The 19,545-nt window shown below is 47.8% G+C and overlaps 5 protein-coding genes across 5 annotated transcripts; 2 read left to right on the top strand and 3 right to left on the bottom strand.

The window, feature by feature from the left end:
- Positions 1 to 25: 25 nt before the first annotated feature.
- On the top strand, positions 26 to 3,356 carry BDCG_04010 (pentatricopeptide repeat protein). The gene has a single exon (XM_045419677.1). The coding sequence runs from the start codon at positions 133 to 135 to the stop codon at positions 2,761 to 2,763; it is 2,631 nt and encodes an 876-aa protein (XP_045275927.1). The 5' UTR covers positions 26 to 132; the 3' UTR covers positions 2,764 to 3,356.
- BDCG_04009 (translocation protein) lies at positions 2,996 to 5,344 on the bottom strand. The gene is made up of 3 exons (XM_045419676.1): positions 4,746 to 5,344; positions 4,239 to 4,564; positions 2,996 to 4,160 (listed from the first exon to the last, which is right to left on the bottom strand). The coding sequence occupies exons 1-3, from the start codon at positions 4,843 to 4,845 to the stop codon at positions 3,828 to 3,830; spliced, it is 759 nt and encodes a 252-aa protein (XP_045275926.1). The 5' UTR covers positions 4,846 to 5,344; the 3' UTR covers positions 2,996 to 3,827.
- Positions 5,345 to 5,463: 119 nt separating this feature from the next.
- On the bottom strand, positions 5,464 to 12,020 carry BDCG_04008 (AAA family ATPase). Its single transcript, XM_045419675.1, has 3 exons — positions 11,342 to 12,020; positions 8,982 to 11,194; positions 5,464 to 8,898 (listed from the first exon to the last, which is right to left on the bottom strand). The coding sequence occupies exons 2-3, from the start codon at positions 11,158 to 11,160 to the stop codon at positions 5,939 to 5,941; spliced, it is 5,139 nt and encodes a 1,712-aa protein (XP_045275925.1). The 5' UTR covers positions 11,161 to 11,194; positions 11,342 to 12,020; the 3' UTR covers positions 5,464 to 5,938.
- Positions 11,724 to 16,225, top strand: BDCG_04006 (uncharacterized protein). Its single transcript, XM_045419674.1, has 3 exons — positions 11,724 to 13,636; positions 13,799 to 13,925; positions 14,114 to 16,225. Exons 1-3 carry the CDS (start codon positions 13,451 to 13,453, stop codon positions 14,182 to 14,184), a joined length of 384 nt encoding a protein of 127 aa, XP_045275924.1. The 5' UTR covers positions 11,724 to 13,450; the 3' UTR covers positions 14,185 to 16,225.
- Positions 14,636 to 19,387, bottom strand: BDCG_04005 (protein CFT1; the record flags this gene model as incomplete). The annotated part of the gene is made up of 9 exons (XM_045419673.1): positions 14,636 to 15,120; positions 15,186 to 15,333; positions 15,393 to 15,846; positions 15,907 to 15,982; positions 16,043 to 16,241; positions 16,310 to 16,669; positions 16,739 to 16,912; positions 16,970 to 17,283; positions 17,389 to 19,387. The coding sequence occupies 9 exons, from the start codon at positions 19,385 to 19,387 to the stop codon at positions 14,636 to 14,638; spliced, it is 4,209 nt and encodes a 1,402-aa protein (XP_045275923.1).
- Positions 19,388 to 19,545: the final 158 nt, after the last annotated feature.

Raw genomic sequence — 19,545 nt, 5'->3', positions numbered from 1 at the left:
CATGCTACGTAATATTACACTTCGGCGTATAATTGCTTTCCATCTTTTTGACCTCCAATATATTTTTCGGAGCACAGGCAAGATATGATTTTTACTTCAGCTCCGATGGTCTGATTTTGCGCCTCTACATCCATGCGCCGCCTGAGTCTGTCCGGGGCTCAATGGCATCGTCATGGTGTTCAGAGTCGCCTTAACTCCTGCTGCCCTCCGCACCTGCAAACGCGCCGACCCTTCTCCTCGGGCATAACGGCGCTCTCTAACAGTGATGGCCAGAACAACAAATTTAAAGCCTCTATACGATGGTTTGAGCAACCTACGCGTTTGAGCAAGGAGAAAGTCGAGGTATACCCAGAGGAAGAAGAACGGGCCGAACAAGATGTTATTTGGGCCAAAATCCGAGAGCTACAGGAAGAGCTGAAAGAGATAAAACAAGGCCCTTTTGGGCCGAACAGCCCCTTGATGAAACAGTTGCCGGAAAAGCAAAGAGAAATAATCCGTGAAGCGGTTCGCAAATATGAAGAGGAGCATGTTGAGGAAGAAGCAAAGGATAAACAGCATTATGAAGACTTTTTTGCCGGGCTGGATGAAATGATTGCGGAGGAGGCTCAGGACCTGGAGAAGCGGAAAACAGCTGAATGGAACCCGAAAGAAATGCTCGAGCCGGTCAAACCATCCCCTAAAGAATCTTTCGAAGTCGAATTAAAAGTCCCGGACACCGCTCAAGCGCATGTTAACCGATTCAATCAGAATCTAAAGATTCTAATCAAAGATCCAACTAGGGCCAATAGGCAGGAATTGTGGAGGTCATATCAGCGATGTAAAGCCCTAATACCGGCCTTTATTGAATTATTGCCAGAAGAGACCTTGGCCATAATGTGGAACTCCCAAAGCCAGAGCGCCAGCCCCCAAGTCCCACAGCTGGGGCACTGGGAGGATTTGGCCGAAGATATTCTTTCAAATGGTCGAGATTTGATGCAACCCCAATGGCTGCGGTACATTACACTCCTTCTTGAAAATGGCCAGTCAAATAAGGCATTTACAATGTGGAAAAGTCGCGAGAAACATTTAGACTACGCATCGAGAACGGAGGTTGAGCAGTTTTGGAACTTGGGGGTTGAAATATTGATCGCAAATGGAGAATTGGAAAGTGCGCAAGATCTCGCACTGGCGTTTCTGGCAGATGACCATTCCCGCCCTCCACGCATTCTAATACCAATAATCGTTGCCTGGGCTAAAATCCCTGGCAATACAAACGGTGCTCGAGCTTGGACTTTGTATCTACGGCTCAAAACAATTCTTGGGCCTGATATAAATATGAATGACTACGATTCGATAAGCGTTGGGTTCCTAAAAGCTGGCCGAGTTGACATGGCCGTTGCAGTATTCAAGGATATGATGCTCACGGGACAATCCTCGCCGTCCGACTCAACTTCTCTCTACCACGCCTCCCTAGGCCTTGTTGACAATCTGCAAGCTTCAAGCATTACAGAAGCGGACGTGAATAAAGTATCCCTATCTGCCCTTACGATCATGCCCCGGAAGTTCCAAAACAAGTTCTTCTATGCGAGTTGGATGAAGAAGTTAATTGGCATGGGCGAGGTTGATTCTGCTGCTGCAGTTGTTGAATTGATGTACGAACGTGGGATTAACCCCGATGCAAAACATATGAATGGAGTCATAGGCGGCTGGCTCCGCAAAGAAAGTCTCACTGCCCGAGAGAAGGCCGAGAAACTCGGATGGGCGATGATTCAGGAACGGATTGATACTGTCTGGTCCCGCCAGAAGAACCCATTACCCGGATCGAGCAAGCCATCAGTTCGCGATGGCGGGGATGGCATCCGTATCCCCAAATTTGAACAAAGAACTGTTCCCCCTGCAAGCATTGAAACCTTCTCCCTCTTATTACTCTATTATACCCGGCGCGGCCAAGAACACATGGCCAACTACGTAATTGAATGCCTTGAAAAGGCCCAGATGCGGCCTAATGTGTTCTTTATGAACCACCTTCTCTTTGCAGAGTTGCGCAAACAGGACGTCCTTGGCGTCTGGACCCGCTATCAGCAAATGTCGGCGACTGTCCGCCCCGATCTAGAAACGTTCGCGTGCCTTTGGGACTGCGCCAAAATTCAATACGACCGTGCGCGACCATCCTTCGACTCAAACTTCCCCACTGCACGCGTCCTCTACCGCGAAATGATGGACTGGTACTTCAGCCTCACCCCACGCAGTCAGGCCAACGCCCGCAAATTCTTCACCAAAGACCTCTACGACCAAATCCTCCGTTGTTTCTCCTTCTCGCTCGACCCGCAAGGCACGATCGTCGCCCTGCATTCCATGCGGCATGTCTTCGGCTACATACCGGACGTCGTCACAGCGCGCATCCTAATGTTCGAAGTCGTCCGCCTCCTCCCACCACCACCGGAACTCGAAGACAACAAAAGGACTCGCCGCCACCGACGGCGCATCTCCACAAACCCACGCAGCAAGGAAAGTCTTCAACACGTGACGAAGCTGCTAGAAACGCTTCGTGATAGGAAAGTAGTCGAGTTGGGCAAACAGGGCTTGCTGATAGAGGATCTAGACATAAAAGCACGGAAGGATCATGAGGTTAACCTGTATTCGGATTTATTGCGGGTTGTGCTAAGTCGGTTGGCGGAAAATCCTCGCAAGAACGAGGATAAGATCCGCAAGGCAGCGCTCGAGATGGGAGAGAGCGAGGAGTTGTATTTGGGGGAACCAGTGCCAGAGGAGTTACTGCAGTGAGAATCAGTCTCACTGATCATATTTTCTCTTATCACCCATCTTCAACTACCTGGAAGATCCAGCCCTGACTTGTCCTGAGCAAATCTTTGTTAAAAAGATATACCTACCATTCCTCATGCTCTTGGTTTTCAACGCAGGGTCGCATGTATAATCTCTTTACCTTTTTTATTTCCCTCCTCACTTTTTCATACATATCGTCCGGGGAAAGGGGGCAAGGCATTTAGGGTAATTTGTTTGACCGTTATGTATCATAGAAAGTTCACTACTTCTCCTGGGCGGAGATGACAGGCGTATCTGGGATAAGTTTGGACAAAAGGGGGGCAACTATAATCGCATATTTTTTATTGTACCATAGCAAAAAGTAAATGATAATACATGCCTTTGGCAGACGTATTAACCGAGTATATGCGCTTTGATGCAATGCGAGCTTCTCGTGTCACCTCGCGGCACGCAAGATCCAGCAACAGCCGGAGGACAAGGTGTTGTTCGACAAAGCGGGGCCTTCATCCCCGCGCTCTCAAATATTTGCAATGCTGCTCTATTGCATACCTCTTGATTGATAATAACTATGAATAACAATCCATACACACAAGGATATAATAAAATATAATAATAATAAACTCCAGAAAGGAAAAGGATAAAACTGTCAGTCGGTAGGATATGCCAGCGCGATAATAAGCAGCGTATATACCACAGGAGATAAGGAAAACACCTGGTGCTACAGTAAAAAGAGGTTTGGTACAATAATAATTAGTGTTCAACCAGGGGCGCGGGAGAAAAGGAGACGTAGCAAAATAATAATAAAGGAGTAAAAAAAGTTTCCGAACCCCATTTTTCCGTATGTCTAAGGAAACAAAAACAACAAAACAGCAGGATCAATAAAATGTATATGGCGCACAAACCGTTTTCGAGAATTGGGCCATTCGGGCCAAAGTAAACGTCAAACATAGACCCAACGGTGCCTGAGTACCAACACCCATCCATGGACAAGTCACGAAAGTAGTGAGTGACCTTATCGTAAGTAGAGAAAGGAGAGGGAAAGGAAGGATATCAAAACATCAACCTCACTTCTTGCCCTTCTTCTTCTTGTTCTTACCACCACCGCCGCCACCAACAGCGGGTCCGCCACTCTCAACCAACACGGCATCATCATCACTACTATTCTGTCTAATTGGTGCAGAGCCCGAACCCGCACTGGTCTGTTTAGTAGAAGAATCGGTTATCAACTCCTTCATGAATTCTTCTTGGATGCTAGCCTTCTTCTTATCCCACCATTCCCTCTCCTCCTTAACGGTAGATTGGATCTCCTCGACTCGTTCGCGGAGAAGGTTGTTGACAACCATTTCATTGGCGGACTGGAAGATGGTGCTGCCCCAGTTGGGGACGAAGAGGTTGGCCTGGGCAATGGACAATTGTAAGCAAACAGGGCCAAAGGAGTGGACAAAAAGGGAAAACAAATGGAGAGCTAAACATACCTCCGCAACCACATCTCTGACCTCCTCCTCCATCTCTTTCTCCGCCCTCAGAAACCGCTGCCACAAATCATCACCAACACTGCCCTTCTGCAACAGACCCGCGAGCGCCGGCTTTTGGCTGCGCAACTCGATCAGACGGCGGATATCCTCTGCCGCACGTCGGAGGAGAGCTGCCTTTAGCACGGTCTCAGGTACCTTCTTCTCCTTTGTTGATGTCGTTGTTGGCGCTTTAGATGTGCTTGGCTCCTCGTGAAGGCAGGTGAGGGAGAGGTATATATCTCGTTGTAAATGTGGAGGGAACCATGGCGTTAAGGAGGTGGATTTAGCTAGTAGGGACAAAGATTATGAGTTAGAGAAAAATGGAAATAGGTAACCTGAAAAGATATCGTCACATCGGATCGACAGATAACTTGCAGCCGCAGCTACGAAGGCAGGCAGAAAGGCAGAAGGAAATAGTAAAGCAGAGAACTGTTTAAATAGAGTCACATCGAACGAGTTCAAACTTACCAGCTTTCCGTTTGCGATATAGGGAGGAGAAGGTCGCTAACGAGCCGACGAGGATGCCTATGTAGGCGATGGGAAAGGTTAAACTGAGCCAGTTCACCATCGTGTAAAAGGAGGGTATGTGAATGCGAATGCGAATATGAAAAAAAAAGGAGCGTCGAGCGAGAGAATTCGACCGCTCTATTTGTTTCCGTATGTATATCTTGCTCTCCCCGATGATTGTGCTGATTTTCCCTTGGGCTCTGTCGGCAACAATTGCAACGCTGTTCGCTGCTTGATATGTCCGTCACAACAGAAATACAGAATCGAATAGGCAGAGATGTGTCGTAAGTCAGTCCGTAAAGTGGTCGTTAGTTCTGTGGGTGATTAAAATTCGCAGAATAGGAGGTCGATGCTTCCCCAGGGTTTGATTGTCGCCCGTGTTGAAGGGGAAGGCTTTTTCGTTGCCCAAGTCGAGATAGGAACGTGTCGGCTTATACATTCGGCGAGACGACAAATATATGTAGAATAGGAGTCCTTGAGCTGCGCATGGCGGTAGCGTGGAGCCGTGGAGCTGGTCGTTGTATATCTGGCTCTATCTGGCCGCATGGAATGGATGCTGGAGGCCAACGCTTGCTTAGGTAAGATGACACCTGGGCAACTTCGGGGGCCGCGCCGCGCTAGTCTGTTTCTGGTAGTTACCCGGCAAATTTCCACGTTTGGCACGTGGGAATTCCTGATTGTGTATTGGTCTGGCAGACATGCAGTGCTCCCGTACTTATTCTATCTAACTCTCTGAAAAAGAAAATAGAAATAGAAATAAAATGGAAGGTTCATATAGATATAACTACCATAGAAACCAGTTCTATAACATAGGAGATGAGTTGGGGGAGAATAGGTGCATGAGCTAGACAAAAAAAATAAAAACACTACCTGATAAAACAAACCGCGAAAAGGGAATTATCGTACCCAAATACAAGAAAAGAAAACAAAAGGGATGAGGGAAGGGAGGAATTTTTTGCAAAAAGAGCTTAAATACACGGGACAGTGAAATCGATTCTCGCCCTGTTACCTATCATAGAAAGGTAATAAGCTTAATTGAAACAATAAGTAAAGCGTACAAAAACACCCAACCATACCGCCACCTGCACGCACACAAAAAAGGCTTTCATTTCAATCCTACCCCCTTCCCGCCCCTAAGATAAAAAGAAAAATGCTCAAGAAATCACCGAAAAGTCCTGCATAGACTGTATATCACTCAACACCTCTTCAAACGCCTGCTCCACCGCCTCCGCAACCTCTACCCGATTCCACTCCCCACGCATCCTCCACACGCAATCCATAAGGCTCGTATTAACCTGCTCCAGCTGTTCAACGGACAGCCCATTGGTCCTCTGCGTAAATGTCTGATGCAGTGCTTCGAGACGACGGTCATCTACAATCAACTTCCCAGCAGCAGGAGGGAAGGGAGCTGAAGAATGGTGATGTTCTTGTTGGGCACCCTCCCCGTGCAGAAGTTCCTGCACGCGCGCTTGGCGGGGCGTAGTTGTCGTCCTCGGTCCGGCACCGTCGAATGGTGGTATGGGAGGTTGTGCATCCCATTGTGAGAATTTGCTATTGTTGCTGTTGTTGATGTTGCGCTGCGATTGGCTGCCATTTGCAAGGCTAGGTTCCGAGTTCGCAAAGTCTACAATGCCCGTAAGGGGTGTGCCCCAGGCACCGCTCTCACCCTGCTGCGTATCGGGTAGAGGCTCATCTCCAGACAGGCGGTCAGGGTACAAATTCAGATCTGGGTACTCATGTCTCGCTGAACCACTTATTGAGCTTTGGGTGTTAATCTGGTGTGCATATGAAAGACCCGAGTGTTTTTTGTCTGAAGTTGTTTGCGTAGTAGAGGCATCGTTGGTGTAGTCACCTGGCTGTGAACCAGGGGCCATTGGCGTCAGTGTCCTCTTCTGCGACAAATTTGAGAGACCGGATTGTTGCCGGAGCTGTTGGGAAGGTGCGGTGTAAGAGTGTGGTGGTCGTGGTTGTGCCGATTGCCCAAAGGAACTATTCTGGGTATTGTCGCGCTCGCTGGGTTGAACATCATCTGAATTTGACATCTGAACATCGCCATCAGCACCAACAAATCCGTTGCTGGCTGGAGGTCGACTGCCGGTTTCATTCGCACCCACGCTAGTTTTACCCGGCCCGTGTCCATTCGTAACAGTACTGGCGTGAGAGATACGAGTCGGGGTGGTGGGTTCCCCATGGGTTGAGAGGTGACGACCTGCAAAAGGTTCGCCCAGGACAACCGGCCCCGATGATTGGTATGATGTTTCCGTATTTCCATGAGGAACATTCATTATTGGAGGAGGAGCCATGACACCGTCCGCGCCCGCCGCCCGCTTGGCTTTTTCGAGAGAAACCCTCTCACGTTCGACTTCACGAAGGTAGACTTGCTCGCACTCAGCCACAAGCAGGGGATCTGTGTGTTCAATATTACCGATATCAACTTCAACATTTGATAATAATTCGTTTGCCTTCAGCTGCCTATCCTGGTCTCCAAGCTGCCGTGCATCTTTCGCAATCCGCTTAATATCAGCCAAAAAGTCCTTCGGCCGCTTATAATATCCATTGGACAACCGTTTCTCGATTGTAACAATATCAAGGTTGTAATAAAACTTTCCGGATACAGTTTCGCGCAAACCAGGTACGCCGTGTTTGTCAACGTCCTTTTCGAAAGGGCGGAAGGTAGTGCGGTGCACTAAAGGTATATCACTTGTTACAATGTTCGGGTCCTCCTCTTCATACAGATACCCAATTTGCGCTTCGTCAATGACGCCAGCCCGGAATTTCTTATATTTCTTAATCTCGTCCATGATTGGTTGAATTCTGATCTTCAAAGCGTTCAGAGTATAGCGATCCCGTTTCTTCTGTGCCTTTATCTCTTGTCGTGTTGGGGGTACTGGTGGTGGTGGAGGAGCCGGAGGGGCGCGTTCTAGCGTTTCGAGCTTTCGCCTTTTCCTATTCTCTGGGTCGGGAAATTCGGGCGGAGCACTTTTAATATACTTGATTAAGTTACTAAAGAACTCGTATCGCCATAGACTTTCGGGTGCATGCAGATCAAATCGATTCTTTTTGGAAAAACCGAAGAAATCACGCATCATCGTGGTATCGATATTGTCACCATCATCCTCAAGTACCCCAAGAAGTAACACAGGATCCGTTGGGGGAAGCGAGCGTAGTAAACCAAGGAATGTTGAAATGACTGTTTGCCCGACTGTTTCGTACCAGGTTTGCACGTTGGGTATATAGATGACACTTGGTTTGTGCCGTTTCACCTCTGTAAAAAGTTGAACTACACTAGCTTCTGGTGACCTGGTAGAGTCGCTTATTAGCGTTGGAAGATCAAAAGCTTGTACATGCAGTCCCTCAAAGTGGTGCAGCAGTGCAGCCGCAAGATACTGCTGGCCCATTCCCGGATTGCCCCGAATCAGTAGCCTTGGCCTAAATATGCGGGAGGTCTCAAATTCTTGTTGCATCCGTTCTTTCTTGAATCCAGCAGAGTCCTCCGGCTCTTCAAACTGAGCCTCTTCCAAAGGCGTAAGCCGCTTCTTTTGCGGAAGAATCCCTGCGAGGATCTGCTTTATGTCGCGTAGTGGAGCTTTGAGGAGGGGTTCAACAATGGAAGGTAAAGGCGAAGCACCCGATGATGCAGACCTTTCCGATGAGGGAACAAGCTTTTTGATAGACATCATAAAGTCCTTTGGGGAAACTTCTATCTTCTTCGGGTCAATCAGGAGCTTCTCGTTCGATCTGTAGATTTGTGGATACTTTCGCTGGACTGCAGTTAAGGCTGCTTCTGTACATAGAGCCCGTAGATCCGCACCGCCATACCCCTTGGTCAGCTCTGCTAATTCATCCTTGATTTCGTCTGGAAGAGGAGGATCCCAGCCCCGAGTATGAATATCCAAAATCGCGCGTCGGGCTTCAGTATTAGGTAGAGGGAAGTAGAATTCGCGATCGAACCGCCCAGGGCGTCGCAGGGCCGGATCAATGGAATCCGGCCGATTCGTTGCCCCGATGACAATAACCTGGCCTCGACCGTCCATACCATCCATCAATGCAAGGAGAGTGGAAACAATAGACGCATGAATCTGTTCCTGTTTACTCGATCGAACTGGTGCTAAGCCTATATTTCAATTCCATCAGCTAAAGATCCTCTTGATAAGGGTAGTAGGATATACAAGGGAAGTAAAACACATAAAGCCTTACCATCAATTTCATCGAAAAAGATAATGCTAGGTTGGGTCTTTCGAGCTTCATCGAAAAGTAAACGGAGTTGCCTCTCCGCTTCACCCACCCATTTGCTGAGAGCATCTGCTCCCTTTCTCATATAGAAGGTTACCTTACGGCCCTCTGAACTCACGCTAGAGGCGAGAGCCCTAGCAAGAAGCGTTTTTCCGGTACCAGGAGGTCCATGAAACAAAACACCTCGTGGTGGAACGATATGAAACCGTTGGAAAATCTCCGGATAGAGCAGAGGAAGCGCAACCATTTCCTTGAGCTGGTCGATATGACCTTGTAGACCCCCAACGCTGTCGAAATTGACATTGGGATCGATTCCCAGCGGGTCAGAGTCAGCCAGAGCTTGCTTATCCTTCACCTTTCCGAAATTTGCTGGAGTGCCTGAGAGACCAGGGGCGGTATCAGGTGCGAATGCATGGCCAGGAGCAATATTGAACCCGGGTGCAAATCCTGCCGTAGGGGTCATCCCTGACATTCCACCAATCATTGGCCTTTGGCCGGAATCATCATCGCTACTGTCGCTGTCTGCTCCACCTGCTGCGCCCGTCCCCGGACCCCCTAGGAGCGGCGGAAGGCCACCTGCACCTCCAAAGGGGCCATAGGTTGAAAATAAGGTTCTCTGCCAGCCACTGCCTCCACCTCGACCACGCCGCGAAGGAGACCCGGAAGGTACGTTGTCTTCATCTTCAATAGGCAAAGTAATCTCAGGTCGGATGATTCTATAGTCCACAGACTTTCGAGTGCGCCGCGGTTTATCTTCATAGACTATTTCATTTTGTGCTCTCCGGCGGCGCCGACCAGGTCTCAGCTCTGCCAGTTCTTCTGCAAGTTCACCTGCCTCCGATTCAACACGCCCTTGGGATTGAGATTGTCGCTTTCTAAGCCTGGATCGACGGTCATTACTACTCTCATAAGCCTCGTCGATATTTTGTTGGCTGTCTTTGCGCGGCGAGGCCTGAGATGCTTCCGATTCAGATAAATCTTCATCATTGGCCTCGTCATCATTCGGCTCAAAATCGCTGCCATCCTCTTCTGGTTGGCGCGAACTTCGAGCGGCAGATTTGCGCGTGGAACGGCGAGTGGGTGGGTTTGCCTCTTCCACAGTCTCAGCTGGCATATTCTGCTTCCGACTCGCCCGGGGGTTTCTACTCGACCGTGGGGCCTCATCCTCATCTTCTTCCTCTTCGTTTTCCCCACCTTGGTCCGATTCAGGTACAAAGCCCTCTCCACCCATTTCAACATCCTTATCTTGAGAGTTCTCTTCTGCTTCAGGTGGAGGATTAATATTATCTGACGCAGCCACAGCTGGTGCGTCTTCCTCAAAATCTCCATGTTGGTCACTTTCCATTATTTCAATCTGCGACGCCACCGGGTCAGCAGGCACTGTATCACCTTCGTCTTGCAACTCCTGGTTGGAGACTTCCTCTTCCTCGTCGATGGTACTTTTGGAGGGAACATGAGCAGGCGCGGCAGCGCCCCTACGTGTCCGTGGCAAGGACTCAGGACTGCGTGTGGCTTTACGTACTGTCTGGACGTGGCGTCCGGAACCAGTGAGTGCAACAATATCCTCAGTCTCATCGTAGGTTCGGCGAGTAATTCGCCTGGTCCCTTGATACTCGGTGGGTGTCGGATTTTCCTTGCTGGCGCTTCGACCCCGGGTATTCCTGGTAGGACGGGTCGTGCTTGACTGGGCCGCGATGGGGAACTTCACTAATAATCGTCTTGTTGTTCTACCTTTGTCGGTATTTCGTGATTTCCCCTTCACCTCCCGCTTATCTTCCTCTTCCTCGTCTTCCTCCTCCTCCAGCTCATTCTCATCCTCATCGCTAGTAGACGAAACCTGATAGTTGGCTTTTTTTGCAGCCCTCCTCTTTATCGATCCTCGCGCGTTTCTTTCTAGGGTGGGATCGTCTTCATCAAACTCAGATTCAATCGAGATGTCGTCCTCACTGGTAAGGATGTCGGACTCGTCATCATCGTCATCCATCGAGTTTCTTCTCCGCCGTTTAGTAGGTCGTTTCTTCGATTTGGATTTGGAGGTAGTGGACTTCCGTGCAGGTCGCGGCTTGCTATCGCTGTAGTCGCCATCGTCGGAATCTGACTTCAGCACGATCTCCTCCAGCGTGCGTTTTGAAGTACGAGGCATGGTGTCCCACGCGTTCGGATATGGTAATGGAGGCCTTTTTTTCGAGGTCTAATATTAGCAAAAATAAATGCAGCCCAACGGATTCCTTGTATTCTTCCTATTTCTATATGACTCCCCAGATAGGGAAATATTCTTCTAATGATAATCAAAGAAAAAATCCGGAGTCGAAAGGCGCACGTACGGGCAGCGTTGTATAGTATAGGGCTGGAGTGAGTAGGAGAGAAGGGATGGGATGGAGTGTAGTAGGAGAGCGACGGGCTGAGTTGGATCAAACAAACATTTACACTCCTCCTAATACTCGAACACTAAAACGGGGTTCATCGATCGCTGCCAGGGATATCGCTCGAGGAAGCGGAGCAATTGGGATATGCGGGTCAGTTTCGATATGTGGTTTGGGGTCTCTGTCTGTCTGTCTGCCTCCGTTGTCACCGCGCTTGGAGCCTCCCTGGTGTTTTTGGCCGCTTTGCTTCAGCCACCGCGCTAGTCCTCCTTAGGTCTAGTTCAGATATGACTAATGGCGCGCTATATCCAAACTAGGCTTAGTGGAATCTAACCGACTGCAAAGCTCCTGGGCGTTGAGGCCAAACAAACGCGCAAAACTTCTGTGTTAACGCTTTCCATGGCTGTTTGGCCCCTCGATATCGCTTCGCTTGTGCGTTTGTCAAGCATTAGATGCCACATACCACCGCGAACGCTGCGGAATTGCTGCCAAACACATCTTCTTAGCGAATTCGTTCCCGCGAACAGAGTTTTGGTCATTTTGAACCGGAATTCGACGTCCCCATACCTCGCCAACGGCACCCCGAATTTTCATCTCGAAAGATATCAACATGGAAAAGCTTTGATGATCGACGTCAGAGTCCCTTGCGGCTCAAGACAAGCTTATCGGTCCTTAAATTCGCCGGCAGCTTGCCGCATGCTGCAGAATCGGCCCGTTTTGGGCCCCGTGTTATCACGTGACTTGATAAGTCAGCCATGATTTATCTTGTAGATAATTGTTGGGGGTCCCGAGTTGATCGGCCCTTCTACCAGCAGTGCGCTGGTGGTGACTGAGCTCTTTTGCCCCAGTAGCCTACAATAATTGAAGACAGGCCCTGGAACTAAATTATGTCTCCTTAAAGCTAATGGTAGCCAAGGAAAAGCAGGCCCACTTCAAAATTATCAAGTACGATGCTTTTCCTCTTCCCTACCCCCGCCTGCTTGGTATCGGAAGATGCCCCTATCCCAGTTGAGGCTGCAGAGTTCAATGTCCGCCTTACGGAGTACTACTTCCAACACTATTATTACTGTGGGCTGCTCGTCAATATTGAAATGAGCGGGGCCCTTCTTACATTTTGGTCGCGTGGCTCTGTGGTTCCACAGTCCCAGTTTATGAGATTGAAGCTTTCCCTATATTAACGAACTACCTTATATTTCCTCCAAGCAAGAAATTTTGCTTGCCCCCCAAGGATGTGCAATTTCAGAGTGCGAGTCCATAATGGCGATCGCTATTAAACACTCAGGGAACCACGCAGGGACGTGAAAAGCCAAAGAACTAAGTGTGAAACTGAGAACACGCAAGACTCCAGCATGGGATCACTCCAATGCAGCTGGCAACAAAAACCAAGCTGCATCATGATGGTCTAGATAATCAGCCTGTCATTCGTTGCTAAATCTCCTGGCAAGTTCAAAAATTATTGGCGGATTTTGAAATATACATACGGTATCGATTGGGGTGATTATCTACTGGGTGATATGTGGAGCGCTGTTAAGGGTGGTGGTATCATCTTGCTGGTCTCTCGCGGTCTCCATTTGAGTTATAAGATCGCTCTCGCTACACTCATGCAGTTGCGAGGGGCATCTCTCTTTAACAACACGTAATTGGCTTCTCTACTTGCCCAGGCTAGTGTTTGGCCATGATCAGGAGAATCGTGAATTCTTGATAAACCATTCCAGGATAGTTAATCAATTCTTCAGGCACGAAGAATTTCATAAGTCTGAGTGCAACTACAATGATATGCGTGAATATATTTACAGACTATGTTTATGCAGACGAAGGGCTTCTCCTTGAACACATAGTTAAGGGTAAATCACGACAAAGGCTGTATTGCATACTTTTACGTATAGACAGCGAAATCTTCGGAAAATCTGTTATCACGTGAGTAAATTCTTGGCGCTTCCGCGCTGTTTTTCCGCCAGCGCTCTTTCCGCCCCCTACCTATGTAATCTACAATCTACATCCAACTCCGAGCGGATTCCCCGTACATATTTTTTATCCACCATTCATCCCTCCTAAAAACAAATAGCAACAATGTTTCGCTCTTTGATACCAAAATCCACTCGAACTCCTCTCCCCCCATCATCATATCTTAGACAAAACCCCTTAAAATATACCTTCGCATCACCACTAACCCGACGAACGCTCACCTCAACGCCTCCACGACTCAATGATAATAGCACGCAGCATTCCACAACTACCAATGCACCTTCCGCGCATGTAAGTCCCTCAATTATCTACTTCTTTTTCAATTTTTTTGCACTTCCGTACGGCCTTACTGTTTCCGTTTTCTATTTCGCTATTTTATTTTATTTTTTTTTTTTTATCTAACATGAAGTGATAAACGCGCTGGCGCGTTCGTAATACAATTGGTTTTGACAGACAAGTATATACAAAAACTTCGGCGGGGCCTTTGCAAAAGTTTTCCTAGGCGGCGTACTCACATACCAAATTATCTATTGGGCATGGGTGAGGCTGGAGGTTGATGAGGAGAAGGTTATCAGGAATAGTAAGTTTTAAAAACTCTCTCAACTTGCTATTGCGTTTTTATTTTCTCAAAATTTATGCCTTTGAAATTTTGTATTTCAAATATAACCCTTCCTTTTCTTTAGGAAGTATTTAAAAGAGAGCTGTAGAAAAAGACCAAGTTGCTGATGATGCTTATCTTTTCCCCCTTCCTCTTTGTTTTCTCAATAGAGGAAATAGCTGAGCTAGAAACTAAGGCGCGGGAGTTGTCGGCGACGCTAAAGACGAAGAAGAATGATTGATTTGCCAAGGTGATGGATGGAGCTTTAATAATGTGTTAAAATTTCCAGGAACGGATATCACTGCGGCTGGAAGCTAAGGCGGCTTGTATATTATATTACTTTTTCTCTTTCGTGTTTTTCTTCTTCACTTGTTGAATATTATCCATGGATATGATCGGGTATCACGAGATGCTGATTGGGTTTGTAGGCGATGGTGATGTTGAGATACCAATGCACCGACCCTTTGCTATCTATTGTATATTCTGCTTTTGGGGATCGATGATTACGACACAGACTAAACATCTAAGGCTACTTTGCATTGATACAATGGTGAAGTCCTGATTCCATGACTTCTGTATTATATTCTCCTGCAAATAACCCGCACAAATACATGTATGTGCCCATATACCCAACGAAACACACGACCTAAGCAGCATCAATCCATTGAAGGGGTAAGAAACTTAGAGCATATTCACAAGTATCCCAATCCTCCCTTCCCAATTGCCTCCAGGTCAGCACGAATCTCCCATATATCTGCACCGACCCGATGCGCAATCTCCGCCTTTCGCTGCGTGCCCAAATCAAGCCATCTATGTAGCAGGTCACCATCAACCATACCCCGTCCACCAATGCCATCGCTCTCAATAGCTCGGAACGCACGGGGGTTGAGCCCACAAGGGTGCTCGAGCGTATTGATCAACTGAGATTGCAAGGCGGAGAGTCTTCGGTATGCAGTTTCAGAAAGTGGAGTGATGAGTGCGATCGACCCGGTTTCCGATGTTACAAGGACGTGATAGAGCGGCCCGGAGGAATCGAGTTCCATCATGTCTGGGTTGGCGTCTGGTCCCTGAGCTGATGGAATTATTGTTCGGGGGAGTAAGGTCATGGTTGAGGCAAAATGGCCCGTGTGAAAGGTGCTGCGGTGCAGTAATCTGTCACCCTTGGAAGACCCAGGGTCTTTTGGGAGGTTTTGTCAGAATAACTTTCATCAAATTAGCGAAAAGGAACTGTTTTTGTCTCACCTTCAGGATCATACTGCAGAACATGTATGTTGCAGTCATCATCAGCGACCAATATGTATAGACGTTTTCCATCAGGAAGGAAGTCGGCGGCCATCACTTGGAGCGTGCCGTCATCCTTACTGAAAAGAGATAGCTTGTATGGCTCCTCCTATAAATTTGCGGTTAGACATTTATGCTGCATCGGGGTATAGCAGCGGATAAACTTACCGAATACCCTGCAAACCAAATGCCCTTCAAAGCGTCTCCCATGATGCACATCCCCGTACCCTTGAGCTCTTTAAGAACATTAACGTAGCATTGCATATCCATGAACGCCACCGGTAAAAGACTACCATCCTCTTTGAGGCCTCTGACTATGCACTTCTGGCCCTGGGCAGCAATCAAAAACCCTTGACCACCAATTCCTGAGAGAGATGTCACAGCGCCCTTAACCTCTTCCTTGGCGATTAACTTGAGCTTCCGGTTGGTCTCTGGTCTGTCAACCTCAGGAACGACTTCAATGACTTCGAAAATGTAAATGCAACCACGTGCAGCAATGTCCTCTCCTCGCGTGACTGCTGTACCTACTGCAATCATATCCCTACGTTCATGCGTAATTTCCGATACCTCAAGGTCCAGGCATTTAACACACATTATACGCTCCGCAGTTCGCAAAGTATGACTAGAACGGGTGTTAAAATATTATATTGACGAATCGAATATATGCTCCAAATTTCCTTACCTATCGATAATCGACCACGTCCTCGGGCTTAATAGTTTAACACTCCCCTGATCGATTTGGGGGAGGAAGGATATCACTATATTTGTTTTTTGGATTAGCAATAGCTGCCTTCACGTGAACATGATTGCGATCATACCTTCGTTTCGCCATTCAGGATGGATTTCATCATCTTCAGGCAGGTTGAAGTCGACTTTTTGGCTGGTTCCGATAACGTATGTTTCTGACGAGGAGGAATACTCAACAATATCTACCTGTTCGCCGAGGCCAATTTTTCGTGTGGCCCACGAGCCATCAAAATGAGTGTTTCTGGGAAATCGACACATCCGCACAACATTCTAGGTGATGAACATAAGTTACTTGTTCATACGCTTGGACGGAAGACAGAAGAAAGAAAGAGACTTACATCAGCATCGACATAGACAAACCCTCTCTCACATGCGGGTATATTAAAACTGCTCAACGAATGGACTGTCTTGCCCCGGAGGTTCAGAACATGTGGAATGCTTGTGGATGATTTTATTACGAAGCAAGGAGAATTTCCGGGCATAAACACAGTTCGATAGCCGCAAACATCCCCTAAAACGCGGAGTGGTTTCGGCAGCGCACCGATGTGGGAACTATCTTCCACGTTTGATCCGGCATGGAATTTCGGGAAATGATGATTGATGGTTTTCAGAAAGCGCAAATCAGACGATTTCTTTTCAGTGGAATGGGTAGTATGGTATGGCTCATACAATATGAGGTCGTTGTTGCTGGATCGCAGCTAATTTTGTGAGGTTGGTAAGTTTTAAGGTTGGATAAAATCTCACGTCTCGAGAATGAGATAACTCACGATTAGGTACGGGGTTCGGCTAACAGAGTCCCCAATATCTGCGACCAGTATTTCCGTTAAGCTCTCACGATATGTTGCTCGTTTTGGAGGTGGCTCTGTTGAAAGTATTTGCGGCAATAGGTCAACACATTCCGCAGTGAACACAGGCTCCTTTGCATTTGGGAGGTGGAATATCTTCAAGCTTAGTTAGTTTATTTTAATCCTAGGCAATTCAATACGAGCAATCCTTACATGAAGTTTGGATTCAGAGCTAAGGAGGAACAAAAGGACGTTGTCGGATAGCTTTCTGCTGGGCGCTGTTTCATAAGACATGAACGACCGATACTTATCTTGGTAAAGCGATCCTGAAATCCATGTTGTTGAATTAATGATGCCATCAGCTTCTATCTCATCTAAGTCGCCAGACCCATCCGCTTGAAGAAGCAGTACCGATTGGTCGTCGCGGATAATAAGGACGTATGGATCGGCGAAACTCGCATGCACGACATATTTTTCCTCGCTCATATCTTCGTCCCACACCGGGAATATTTGAGCAAGACCAAGACCTAGCTACCAGTCAGTGATATCATATTTAAAGCTAACGATATTGATCGTGAGATAAGGAGGGGGAAAAGTTTGACATCAATAACAAAAAAAGTCCGTGAACTTACCACTATCGTAACTCCGTACTTCACCTTTAAGAACTTGTACCACTCTAGTTCCGCCTGCGAGTGTTCCAATGTCAATAGTGCGATCTTCGTTAGGGTTAAACTCGGACGCTTTAGTCTCTTCTAGCCCTCCACTGCTCATTGTGTACACAACTGATTTCTCCTTGTCCGAGCCTTTGGACTTGGATAGCAGAAGGTAATGGTCATAGTTGCTGCTAGCATTCAGCGGAAGCGACCCGCTTTGCGAAGGCAATTTGGGGTCTTTAACATGCACAGACCATGCCCCATCTGTGTCCTTGATCATCAACGAATCGATGACGTAAGGATCTATTTCACGCCTGAGTATTGTAAGGCCGCCAGCTTTGCCATATCCCTGAGTTGCAACAAGCTCTAAATTCGTTGATAGGCTGGAGACAGGCTGGCGTTTGTCCTTATCTCGGGAGCCAGCGGGCCTACCGAGGGTCAAGTCTCTCATTGGGCCTAAATTCCACAGACGATCATGGATTCGAAAAGTATAGTCATTGAGGTTAGTACCTTTCACGGATAAAGAGCCGCGGGCTTTAGCTCCTGTTGGAACTGGTGTTGCATATAGGTCATCTTCATATATATCCTCATCATCTTCTTCCTCATCAGAGGAGAGCTCGGCGATGTTATCGTCGCCCGCTCCTTGTACCGGTGGATCCTTTGGTCTAGTAGATGGCCTTGACCATCCGATAAGAACCGAATCGCTTTCCTCGCTGCCGAAAAATATCTTGCCTCTACCGAGTGGAACCGAACAAGACGGCCTCGCTTTTAAAAGAGAGCCTCCCGCCAGGTCGGGGACTAGCCGTAGAGATATTCCAGATACCGATCGTCCGTCAAGTTTGAAACTAAGTACCGCCATTTTACCATTGAGTAATACCAGTAACATGTCGCCATTTTCCGTTCCCAGTTGTTCCACAATAGAGCCCTCCAGGCGCATTTCCAAATCAGATTGATCGGCCATGGAGAAACTAGATGCTTCCCTAGCGAACTCATTGACACCCACAGCGTTGGTCTTGCCTGCTTGGTCGATATGGACGAGTTCGTTGGTCCCGATTAATAACGCTCCTCCAACAGGCGGAGGGAGCGCAACAACCTTGAATAAATCGTTTGGGAGGCGGGAAACTGAGAGTAAGGTGGTAGACGCGCGCTGTTCTAGATCTAGCGTGAAAACCGAGTAAAAGACTACGTCTTTTCGATCATGTAATAGAGCAGAAGATGTAGCCACTTGTGAATATAGTATTCCAAAGGTAGGTTCCCGATATTCGTATAAAAATGCTAGACTTATCGGGTGAAGCATTGCGGGTTCTAGTGCTGCTATCGGGAGAACAAAGGAGGATGCATAAGGAGTGTGGAACGCTAGTCCATTGGACTTTTTTGCCTCGTCTTGTCCTTCTGCCGTATGGTTCGTATCCCTGGGGGGTTCTTCAACGTCCGAATCAAAGTCATCCATAACCAGGTCATCGCCCACCTGGTGGAAGGGCAAAATAGCCAAGTTCTTTTTCCCAAAGTTGAGTACCGCGCACCTGCTGCTCGGATCAACTGTCAAATGGCTGGGACAGTTCGCAAGATTCGGAGTCCAAGGGCTAATGTGCACATCATCCCTCTCGTAATAATGAATGGATGTTGTAGCAATTTTGTGACGTTCAGGATCCCATTCAATGAGACTAAGTTTGGCGTTCCGGGTTCCAACAAGAACAGCTTCTCCACCGCTTTTAGAGTTGAGTATTTTCACACGACCCAGATCGGTAATAGTACCCGAGAGAGCATATTCAGCCACCAGCACTAATTTGGTGTACTGTGATCTGGTTTTCTCATCTGACTGGCCAGGAGCAGATCCGTAGACGACGTTAACAAGGTTAAACACCTGGAGAAGGGTAGATTTTGCCACTATCAAATTGTTGGACGTTCCCGAAAGAAAGGGGACGGACAAAGCATGCGTTACCCCTGAAGGGGCCAGCAGCTCCGTATAACATTGCATGTTTAGTGGGCATTGGAGTGGACTTCGAACTAAAATGTTAAACTCGCATTGCGAAGTCCAGGCAGAAAATATGCTATCGCACCATGAGAGTTATTGAAACGGGGCAAGCGGAAGAAACACAATCATATATCAAACAAGATGCAATGGGTGAGGTAGGT

The sequence above is a fragment of the Blastomyces dermatitidis genome (genome assembly GCF_000003525.1).
Source record: "Blastomyces dermatitidis ER-3 genomic scaffold supercont1.4, whole genome shotgun sequence".
NCBI classification, from domain to species: Eukaryota; Fungi; Ascomycota; class Eurotiomycetes; order Onygenales; family Ajellomycetaceae; genus Blastomyces; species Blastomyces dermatitidis.
The sequence above is the reverse complement of the archived record's forward strand: the minus strand, read 5'-3'. Positions and strand labels throughout refer to the sequence as shown.

Coding starts and splice junctions, on each gene's coding strand:
- BDCG_04010 (XM_045419677.1), top strand. CDS start 133: ATGCGCCGCCTGAGTCTGTCCGGGGCTCAATGGCATCGTCATGGTGTT.
- BDCG_04009 (XM_045419676.1), bottom strand. CDS start 4,845: ATGGTGAACTGGCTCAGTTTAACCTTTCCCATCGCCTACATAGGCATC. Junction 4,565..4,745: donor ATATCGCAAACGGAAAGCTG/GTAAGTTTGAAC, acceptor TGTCCCTACTAG/CTAAATCCACCTCCTTAACG. Junction 4,161..4,238: donor TCAGAGATGTGGTTGCGGAG/GTATGTTTAGCT, acceptor TCCATTGCCCAG/GCCAACCTCTTCGTCCCCAA.
- BDCG_04008 (XM_045419675.1), bottom strand. CDS start 11,160: ATGCCTCGTACTTCAAAACGCACGCTGGAGGAGATCGTGCTGAAGTCA. Junction 8,899..8,981: donor CTTTTTCGATGAAATTGATG/GTAAGGCTTTAT, acceptor ATTGAAATATAG/GCTTAGCACCAGTTCGATCG.
- BDCG_04006 (XM_045419674.1), top strand. CDS start 13,451: ATGTTTCGCTCTTTGATACCAAAATCCACTCGAACTCCTCTCCCCCCA. Junction 13,637..13,798: donor CCAATGCACCTTCCGCGCAT/GTAAGTCCCTCA, acceptor TGGTTTTGACAG/ACAAGTATATACAAAAACTT. Junction 13,926..14,113: donor GGAGAAGGTTATCAGGAATA/GTAAGTTTTAAA, acceptor TTTTCTCAATAG/AGGAAATAGCTGAGCTAGAA.